Source organism: Bidens hawaiensis, unplaced genomic scaffold (genome assembly GCF_021521415.1).
Source record: "Bidens hawaiensis isolate Kalapana, Puna unplaced genomic scaffold, B.hawaiensis_p1.1 tig00009951_1, whole genome shotgun sequence".
NCBI classification, from domain to species: domain Eukaryota; kingdom Viridiplantae; phylum Streptophyta; class Magnoliopsida; order Asterales; family Asteraceae; genus Bidens; species Bidens hawaiensis.
Window position 1 is genome coordinate 209,515 of NW_027491753.1, and position 11,162 is coordinate 220,676.

General features: G+C 36.6%; 1 protein-coding gene across 1 annotated transcript; it reads left to right on the top strand.

Annotated features, from left to right (window-relative positions):
• The first annotated feature begins 263 nt into the window (after positions 1-263).
• On the top strand, positions 264-9,331 carry LOC143533899 (L-ascorbate oxidase homolog). Its single transcript, XM_077028529.1, has 8 exons — positions 264-549; positions 1,095-1,204; positions 2,135-2,405; positions 5,909-6,011; positions 6,451-6,796; positions 7,765-8,130; positions 8,262-8,340; positions 8,817-9,331. Exons 1-8 carry the CDS (start codon positions 415-417, stop codon positions 9,027-9,029), a joined length of 1,623 nt encoding a protein of 540 aa, XP_076884644.1. The 5' UTR covers positions 264-414; the 3' UTR covers positions 9,030-9,331.
• The last annotated feature ends 1,831 nt before the right edge of the window (positions 9,332-11,162 follow it).

An 11,162-nucleotide genomic window follows, 5' to 3' on the forward strand; every position in this document is an offset into this window, starting at 1 on the left:
AGAAAACTCTTTTAAATCAAGTTTCAAAGCTGAGACACAATAAAGATATTAAACCTTAATCATCACCCGATACAGTCATAACAGAATGCCAAATGCTTTATTTGATATAATTAACCCTTAAATAAGTAAAATTTGGAAGAAAAACAAATCCACCGAAAAAAAACACAAGATAACGACCACATGCATACATTACATGTGAAAACAATTATTTTAATTTTAATAAATAAATATTTTCCCTCTCAAAACCATCCATCCATCCATCCATCCATCAGTCGGCAAACTTACACACACCTCACTCTGTACCGCACTTTAAAAGTTTACACCTCTACCCACATTCTCTCCACACTTTCCTATTTCATTTCTTCTACTTTCCACCAACCGGAACATGAATAATAATATTAAATATTAATAATAATGCCCCCAAGCGTGGCGGTTTGCATTGCTTTTGTGGCGGTTATCGTTACCATTGCCGGAGCTGAAGACCCGTACAGATTCTTCACATGGAATGTGACTTATGGTGATATTTATCCTCTTGGAGTCCGTCAACAGGTCGGGTTTTACCTTGTTGCATTGATCATGAACAGATCTCGAGATGAGAATGTGAGATGCTCGAGATCTGTTCATGATCAAATCAATATAAAGCTCGAGTTGCTTTTCTCAGCTCAAGCTTAGTATTTTTAAGTTTTATTTTCTTAGTTTCTAATTGCATTGGCGAGCTTTGGCTCATTTAAGGTACTGCTCGAGCTGAGTTTAGGATTAATTAAGGGATTTTCTCAAAATATTTAAAAATTGTTAAATAAAAATGTATATAATTTAATTAATCAATTAATTAATAATCCCAATGAGCCGAGTCCGAGCTTGGAAAAACAAGTCACTCGATCTTTAGAAAAAGGTCTTGAAACAAGTCGAGCATTGGCTCATTTAAGGGACTGCATGAGCTCGAGTCGAGGTTAGACACATTTAAGGTTCTTCTCAAAATTAATTAATACATAATATACGAACCAAACCTGAGTTTGAAAAAACGGCCCACGAGTTGAGCTTGAGCTCTGATAAGTTAAAACGAGCCTTTTTTCTAACACTGCATGTGATTACAGGGGATTTTAATCAACGGGCAGTTTCCTGGACCGGATATTCATTCGGTTACCAACGATAATCTCATTATCAACGTCTACAACAGCTCACCCGAGCCTTTTTTAATTTCCTGGTAATTATCACTAATCACAAATCATTTACTTATAATTTAATTGTTTTGAAATATGAATAGTAACAATTTATTCAGAGATTGAAGTTGCATCTGGTTCAGTTTGGATTTGAGTGGTTATTAAGTATGAACACTTTATTTGAGAGTGATGTGTTTGGATTCATGTTTAAAATGTGTTAATTAGATTTTGAATTTGAATTTGAATTTGAATAAGATATGAAACTAGTTTTAATTTTAAGCCACAAGTAACACAAAAATAGTACTTGTAGGCTTGTAGCAGGTCTACTTACACGTGAAATTAGCAATTTTGTATAAAAAAACAAGATGTAAATTTCCTTTGAAGTTATATGTTTCCTCATTTTTTGTAAATTAAAATAACTAATTATTGCCAACTAATTATTATTATTCCCTATTTAATATGTACTCTGTAAAAATAAATATTTAAAATTTATGTGACAATGTCTCTTGAAAGAGAAAAAAAAAAGAAACAAGTTATAGTAACAAGTTGTCTTACTTTGAAACACACAATAGTCCATTTTAATAACACATCATCAATGTGTTTTGAACGCATCTCCTATGTCTTAAAGGAGAACATAACGCTTAAATGTGTTTGAGCGAAAAGTAATATTAGATCGTTGATGTCACAACTATTAATAAGTTTTTTATGGATAAAACGGACAGTATTTGTTAGTATTAGAGATCATATTTTATATATATATATATATACGTGTATATAAAGTTATTTGTTCAACGTTAAAGTTAATACACCAATGCATAACTACTTTATTTTTCATGTTGTTTTAGCCTTTTAGGTATACATATTATTATAATATTTACCTTTACCTTTTATTTAGTGAATGTAACGATGTAAGTAACCTTCTATATCATATATGTAACAAATCTTAGTTTGTAAACAAAAACATTAAAATGTAGGAATGGAATTCAACAAAGAAGGAATTCATTCGAAGACGGAGTTTATGGCACAACATGCCCAATTCCACCGGGTAAAAACTTCACATACATTCTCCAAGTGAAAGATCAGATCGGAAGCTTTTACTATTTTCCTTCGTTAGCATTCCACAAAGCCGCCGGTGGTTTTGGCGGCATCCGAATCCTAAGCCGTCCCAGAATCCCCGTACCTTTTGATGAACCCGCCGGAGATTATACCGTTCTTATAGGAGATTGGTACAAAGCTAACCACACGGTAAGTAATGTTTATTGTTTTAACTTCTAAGTTAAAATATTTATTAATCAGAAGTTAACACATGCAAAAGTTAATATGGCAAACATATAGATGTACTAATTTAGGTATCTATTAATAGTGAAGTTAAACTATGGCTTTATTTATTTTATGTCACAAATAATTTAATATGGCACCGAACGAATCGAGGTGGTCACGGTTACAAAGTTATTGCATTATTGAGTTGTGATCGAGTCAACTTTGGTAGACTTACGTATTCATTTATGAGGCGTGATTTTTAGTTATTCATTTATTGGTCAATTTACTCAAAAACCTAACAAAAAACTATTTTTTATTAGTTTTACTTTATTTATCTTTGTTTTAAAAATGGTAATTATTGATCTAATACTAAGTATAATATTTAGTTGACCTTGAAAAATAACCACTTATATACCACGTATAGACTATAGTTGATTAATATGATCTTGAGTTAATTTAATTTTTTGAAACAAAGTGTCTACATTAACATTATAAGAGAATATGATCTGTAACTTTGTTGGTTTCGGATCTAGGATTATAAGTAATGAAGGCATGATTTTTATTTAAAAGTAATATAAAAAGATTATAACAATTGTTAAATGATAAAAGTAAATAGCTTAATCAAACAAACAAAAATAAATAAACTATACAAAAGTGTAAAAGTATGTCTTTATAAAAAAAGGGTTGATTAATTAATTAATAAAATTTTAACGAAATCTAACTAATTCAAACAAACAAAAATAAATCAATTAAATAAAAAAGCGTAATATAAATATATATACATTAATAAAATAAATAAGATGGTTAATTAATTACTATAATATTAGTCAAATCTATAAATTAAAAGTGATAAAAAGAATAATAGAAAAAAATAAAGGAAATTTGTTATTTATAGCCGTATGGGTCAAAACCGTTAACAAAATTAACCAGCAGAGGCTAAGCTGTCCTGAAATTTCAATTTAAGCTAAGTGAACAGTGAGACATGAATCATATGGGCGAAAACAACAATTTACTTTTTAAATAGATACTTACAACGTATATATAAGTTGATTGTGGCTCAATGGTAGAGCACTCACTTTACAAGTGAGAGGTATGGGGATCAAACCTCACTACCACCAACTTATATGGGAGATATGAAGGATGACCCTGGCTTGCCATGGTTCGAGTCCTGATCTCACCCGGATTTACCGGCTCCTCGCTGTCGTGCCGTTTGGCGGGCGTGGGGGTCGGGTTTTATCCGGTGAATCCCTCAACAGGTGGACCGCTAGGGGCTCCGTCCATCCGGACTAGTGGCCGGCTCGGGCTACCTTTAGCCAATGGGGGCCGCATACGGGATACCCAGCGTTACTTAGTTGGCCGTTCAAAAAAAAAAGATACTTACAACGTATGACTAAAACAAAATTTTAAAACAATAAAATTTGATAGTGATTACTGATTAGGTTGAGGTTAAAACATTGTCGCTTTTTGGGTTGAATAGAGTGGCCTACTACAGCTGGTTCGCCGTCACTTTATTGCGATCTTGTTTGGGCAAAATGACAAACACTGGGCCCCACTGCTATAATTTAATGATATAAAAAACTCTGGCCTATGGCCCCACCTAAATTTCTTTTAAAGGCATCTGAAAATTATTACACTAAATGCACTCCTAGCAATAGTGAAGTAGTTGATGCTAGGGCCGATTTATTATCTTATTTATTTATTTGACAACCTTTTCTATTTAAAAATAATGGGGTCCAACATTCCAACTTGAGCTGGGGTGCTCAAGAAATCCAAAATTCGAATCGACACTGAAAAAACCGATCCCAATCCTTGTTCGGATTTTTGGTTTGAGTTCATATATGAAACTTAAAAAAAAACAGATTATTCAGATACCTGTCTAACCCGAATAAGCATGTAACAACTTTGGTTAGTAGGATTTATTAAGAATATTTTTTGAAGTTTGAACTTTGAATTTACTCGTAAAATGTGAGGAAACAAAAAATAGGAAAAAGTAAACAACCAAATATTAGGGTCAATTGTTATTCGGTTTAATTCGAATCATGTGGATCTATTCGAATCCAATCCGAATTGAGTTATGATAGATTCGTATCGGAAAGAAGCATCTCTAATCGGATTGGATTTTGGATAGGGTCTTAAAATTTTCAAATTCGAAAAATCTGATCCGAATAAACCATTATCCCATCATTTGATGATTCATTATAAATGATACACTAAATGTACCCCCAGCAAACAGCGAAGCAGTCGATGGGCCAACAGGTTTCGAATTTTTATTTTTGTTACAAGATAAAGTTTTTTTTTTTCGTTTAACTTCCTCCAAAAACGGTCGAGTGCGACATTCCCAACCCGCACATGATAATAAGTATTCGACGTCAATCTCAAATGATGATTTGTTATAAATGGTTGCTACATAAAACTTAAGCATTTATATGATGTTCTGGCATATAACAAGTTGTCATGTTTAAATGTCAATATGGGAAAGAAATTGATAAAAAGAATAACACTCACATTTGTATATTCACATGGGTTGTTTAGTGTCAATAATGGTATAAAGTTGGGCCTACTCACTTGTCAATAGGATGGCCTTATTAGTGGAACCTTATTTGATCCATGTGCAGTTTTAGCTTACTGCCTACTCAAAGCCCAGGCCCACACACTCACTTTTGTCTTCCTTTTTTTGTTTTTTTGTTTTTGTTTTTTTTTTCTCTACATTTAATGTCGGTAGGCCGGTTTATGATTGATTGCACCATCTCAATTTTGCATAACATAGTTTTAAATGTGCTAGATACAAGTATCCATGGTCACGAACCGGGATCTACCATCTCAATTTTGCATAACATCGTTTTAAATGTGCTAGATACAAGTATCCATGGTCACGAACCGGGATCTCTACATCGGTGTCATTTTTCAAAAGTTCGGAGATTTAAACGATTAATAGAGTGACGGATACATAGATAACATAAAAAACTTATCGGCAAATTTTAAGTATTACACTTTTAACACTTGCATTTTTAAAGTAACCTACTCGTAAAATTTACCTTTTAGTTGTAAGCAACTTTAGGATCAAGTTCATTACAGAACACTAAATTCGTTCTTATTTGTACTTCGTTAGACGTTCACTGTGGACAATCTACTCGTAACCTACTCGTAAAATTTACCTTTTAATGGTACATATATTTATTTGTACTTCTCAATACAAATGTGTATGTTACGTACAAAAAAAAACCATCAAAATAATTCGTTCTTATTTGTTTTGAGGATGTAATATTATGCATGCACAATGTAGTTAATATAACCTACATGTGACTTACATATGTGTAGGATCTATAAACGAAATGTATTCATATTCTTTTTATTATAGTAATAAATATATACATTGCATTTCAACTATTTTTTATTTAAAAAACACATAGATTAAAAAAAACAAATGTTTGATTTAAAGATCCAGTGAAAATTCATTAAATTTATAGGTTTGATTTAAATTGTTGCAGACCTTGAGAAGAGTTCTAGATGGAGGTCATAAAATACCTTTCCCTGATGGTATTCTCATTAATGGGCGTGGACCAGGCGGCGCCTCTTTCAATGTTGAACAAGGTAAATATCTTAATCGTGTCGGGTCTGCATTGAACCTCACCTATATTTGTATTTTGTAAAAAACATCAACCTTAACCCGCTCATACTTAATATCATGAGGTGGGTCGGTTGTGAAAGATGGGTCAAACAGGTTAGTAGTAAAACTTGAGTAATTATTTATTTTTAACCACAATTGCTATATTGATGTAATATCTATGTTTATATTGACAATGGAAACCAAAAATTTAACATCATTTTTTTGTAATTTTAAAAACTAAATTTTACAGTAGTAAGAAAATGTCAAATACTCTAAGCTCATAAAATGCATTTAACCATTTAAGTCTTTGCTTAAACATCTTTTTATAAAGTTATCATTCAACAAGGAACCTAAGTACCATGTTTTTTGTTTTTAATAAGAATATATTTCGACATAATGTTTTTATTTTCGTTCGGTAAACAGGAAAAACGTACAGGCTAAGAATATCGAACGTGGGATTACAAAACTCACTCAACTTCCGCATTCAAAACCACAAAATGAAATTAGTAGAAGTGGAAGGAACACATACGGTCCAACAAACATATTCTTCGTTAGACGTTCACTGTGGACAATCTTATTCTGTACTATTCACAGCTGACCAACCCGGTCAAGACTACTATATTGTTGTATCATCTAGGTTCACAACTCCTATCCTCACAACAACCGGTGTCCTTCACTATGCCAACTCAGCTGGACGAGTATCCGGCCCAATCCCTGGTGGGCCCACCATTCAAGTCGATTGGTCCCTTAACCAGGCCCGATCCATCAGGTCTGTTTTTTTTTTATATCCGTACGACCATATAATGTAATCTTTAAGCTTGTTAACGAACTGAACTTTCATAAATAGTCAATGGGCCCGAGTCAAAAGCTGGTCCTAGGCCCAAACCGTCTAAACCGCTCGTCGCTCGAACTCGCTCAACGCTCGCTCGGAAAATGCTTGCTCGTTTTTTCGCTCGATTGTAAACGAGCCGCTCTGCTCGGTTCGGTTTGCAAACAAGCCAAGCAACGAGCAAAGGTCTGCTTGGTTCGGTTCGGCTCGAATATTTTTAATTTATTTTATATATAATTTTATATGAACTATATATATATATATAGACAAAACACATAAATATAAGCTTACAATTTTTTTAACCCCTTTAAAATTTTCTTATTCCATCAATTTTATAGTTTTATTTGTTCGCTTCAATTTTTTAGAATACTAAAATTTGTTTACATGATCATTTTATTTCACGTCAAACTTACTTTTAATTAAAATTTATAATCCATTACACGTTTGTCTAAAAACTACTAATTTATTTATAAAATATATAATTTACAACCTTCAAACTTGTTTTTTATTGAATATTTTAAAGTGAAAAAGAAATAAATAATGTTCGAAATCACTCGATGTTCGATTGAAAAATGCTCGTTTCGGTTTTCGCTCGGTTCGAATTTCAGCCGTTCGGTTTGGTTCGGTTGTAAACGAGCCAAGCAACGAGCAAGCCTCGCTCGTTTCGGCTCGGCTCGTGAACAGCCTAACGTAATCTTTATAATGTAATCTTTAAGCTTGTGAACGAACTGAACTTTCATAAATAGTCAATGGGCCCGGGTCAAAAGCTAGTCTTAGGCCCAATAACACCGGGCCCGGACCAAAAGTTGAAATAATCCTAATATTGAAAAGCCCAGTGTTAGGCTTGGTCCTAGAGGCCCAGTACATAAAATTGATTCTTTCATGTAACATATGTAGTATTATTACAGGACCAATCTTACAGCAAGTGGGCCTAGACCGAACCCGCAAGGTTCATACCATTATGGCATGATCAACACAAGCCGAACCATCATCCTCCAAAGTTCTTCGGGCCAAGTTGATGGCAAGCAACGGTACGGGATCAACAGTGTTTCTTTCAAGCCCGCTGACACTCCCCTCAAGCTTGCTGATTACTTCAACATTGGAGGCGTTTTTCGTGTTGGAAGCATATCCGATAGACCAACTGGTGGCGGTCTTTATCAAGACACGTCAGTTTTGGGCGCGGATTTCAGAGCTTATGTTGAAATTGTGTTTGAGAACCCATCCGACATTGTTCTCAGTTATCACATTGATGGCTACCAGTTCTTCGTTGTCGGGTCAGTACATGTTTTATGTTACATTTTGAAAGTGATTTATTATTATTATTATTATTATTATTATTATTATTATTATTATTATTATGTTACATGCTTTTAAGTTATTGTGGTTTTATTTATTAAAAATGCAGAATGGATGGCGGACAATGGACTCAAGCAAGCAGGAACGGTTACAACCTTCGGGACGGTGTTGCACGCAGCACCATTCAGGTTTGTTCTTCGTTTCATTTTAGTTCTGTTTAAGAGGTGACAGTTTCAACCTGTTTACTTACAAATGGGTCAAGCTTAGGTAGTTAGGTAAACGAGCCAAGCCCCTAGCCAGTCAAGGCTCGAGCTCGGCTCATGAGTAGTTTTATTACTTTATATACTTATAATTATTTTTATACATATTTTGATTATTATTTTTATATATAACATTATTATATATTATTTAGTTACTTTTATCAGCATTATTCTATAATTATACTAGTTATAAAATTATATATTTAATAATAATAGGCTCTTCTATGCTTGTCAGTCACCTTGATAAGTGAATCTCGGTCTCATTTATTAAACAATCTTTTACTTAGGCCCGAGCACAACTTGTGCTTTTTTAAGTTTTAACAAGCTTTTATTAAGGCTCGAGAAGCTCACGAGAAGCTTGGCTCTGATACGTTTAAAAACTAACTTTTAAATACACATTATAGGTATACCCAAAATCATGGTCAGCGATTTACGTCGCGCTCGATAACGTGGGAATGTGGAACGTGAGGACGGAATACTGGGCCCGTCAATACCTCGGTGAACAATTTTACCTACGTGTTTACACAAACTCGGGGTCCATCAGAGACGAGTTCCCGATCCCGAAGAATGCACGGCTATGTGGGAGGGCAGCCGGCCGCCACACGCGGCCTCTTTAATGCAACAGGCCACCGCACACGGCCACCATTTGAAGGTGGAGTTTAGACATGTTGTCTAGCTTAAGTTATAATTCATTTTGGTTTGTGTAATTTATTCTTGTGGTGCTATGTAAGCACTGCTTGAAAAATTAGTATCCTATAGAACTGTTTATGACCTCACCTCAAGGTCACAATTCTTTTTATTTTCACTATATTTATACGAGTCTTTATTTTCTTCTATTATTATTGTAATAATAAACGAAAAACCAAGTTGTTACGTAATATATAATACTCGTGTATTTTACTTCACCTTTTTACTTTTACTTTGACGTGTATCGGAGTTAAAGAAATATCGACCTGATGAACTCTTAACCGAGCTGGTATTATTAATAGAGCATGCGTTAAATATAATGTTTATCTAGTTAATTTGAATGTATATTGGATGTGATTTTATCCCCAAAATAGAGGGATTCTCTCCTTGTATATATAGGGCTATTATGTTAATGAAAGAGGCAAGGGTTCATATTCCTTTATGGTATCACAACCCCCCCCCCCCTCCTCAAAGACCGCCGGCCTCTCCTAATTTCGGCGATCCACCACACTCATCTTCTCCTTCACTCAACGATCCTGCACCTCTCTTCCCTTTGGATTCCAAACTTCACCCGGCCGTTACGGTCTCTAATATCGAGCACCTCATTCCAATCACCCTTGACAACACCTCCGGGCAATACACATCCTGGTCAACCCTCTTTAAAATCAAATGCCGAGCCTATCAAGTTTACGACCACCTGCTGCCGAAAAATACAACCCAACCAGAATCCTCTACCGCCGATACTAACAAACCCCCCGATGACCTTTGGGATAGACTTGATGCCATAGTTCTCCAATGGATCTATGGCACCATCTCGATCGACCGGAAGGCAAACATATCTCTCCATGCTTCCCAAATCGCCGGCACCGCCCTCCACACCACAACCACTAAACCTGACCCCTCTCTGACCCGCACAGAAAATAGAAACTCGGACAGCCAATCAGAACGGAGATGAGGTCGCGGCAGAACCCGTGGTCGGGGTCGCGGTGGCCGTACCTACTCAGGCCGTGGGCAGCACTATGCTCCTAACACTTATCAGAATGTACCTGGACAGTGGATATTCCAACCGGCATGGGGAAACTCCATGCAAGCCGCTCAGTGGCAAACTCAACCTCCCTGCCCGTACCCGACGACTCCTAGACCGACAGGAAATCAATCACCAGGTATTCTGGGTCCGAGACCAAATCATTCTTTTGCTACTGGATACGCCCCGACCGACATCGAACAGGCGTTATACACCATGTCACTCAATCCACCGGAAACACCATGGGCAATGGATAGGGGTGCCACTACTCACATGACCAACCAACCAGGTAACTTCTCGTCTTTTATTAATAATTGCAATAATCGTAATATAATCGTTGGGAATGGCACCACTATACCCGTCATTGGACAAGGCACACAGACCCTACCCCCTTGAAGAGGTAGGTCCCAGCAGAGCCCAGTTGGACCCGCAAGACTCACCTTAAACAGGGACGTCTGCGCAGAGACCAACTGGATCCGCAGGACCAACCATGCTCAGAGACGTGACGTCCTTACGCGCAGTATGCAAGCTGGTCCCGCAGGAAATGCCTCCCATGGTGAAGGACTCCGCCTGTTCCCGCAGCCTCGGATACAAGCCATGAGGGAAGGCCACCCGCGCAGCATGGCTACACGCACTAGGTACTTAGCTCTCGATCAGTGTCACCTGAAGGAATGAGCAAAGCCGGGAGCAATCCCGCACAGAGGCGGGAGGGGGAATACTCCCGCCCAAATAAGCCAGTCTGTATACTGAAGGACCTTTTACTGTACCTGACGAGGTATGGGCGAAAGATCTGATCAGGGATACGACAGCTCACTGATACAGTATGGCGAGCGGCATGCTCCTGTACTGTATCACTATTAAGCCGCTGCCTACTCACCAACTACTGTCATACCACGTGCGTAGCCGGCAGTTGGTGGAAAGGGAATAGTATACAGCAGGCCTGGTCACTATCAGCCGCTGCCTACCCACCAACTACCAGCAGGGCACGTGCGTAGGCTACTGTTGATGAACAGGAACACTGTTGCAGCCGGCCATACCT

What these genes read in the sequence shown, in the direction of transcription:
- LOC143533899 (XM_077028529.1), top strand. Translation starts at nt 415, where the DNA reads ATGCCCCCAAGCGTGGCGGTTTGCATTGCTTTTGTGGCGGTTATCGTT. An exon ending in CTCTTTCAATGTTGAACAAG is followed by an intron (nt 6,012 to 6,450) that starts GTAAATATCTTA and finishes TTCGGTAAACAG; the next exon opens with GAAAAACGTACAGGCTAAGA. An exon ending in AACCAGGCCCGATCCATCAG is followed by an intron (nt 6,797 to 7,764) that starts GTCTGTTTTTTT and finishes GTATTATTACAG; the next exon opens with GACCAATCTTACAGCAAGTG.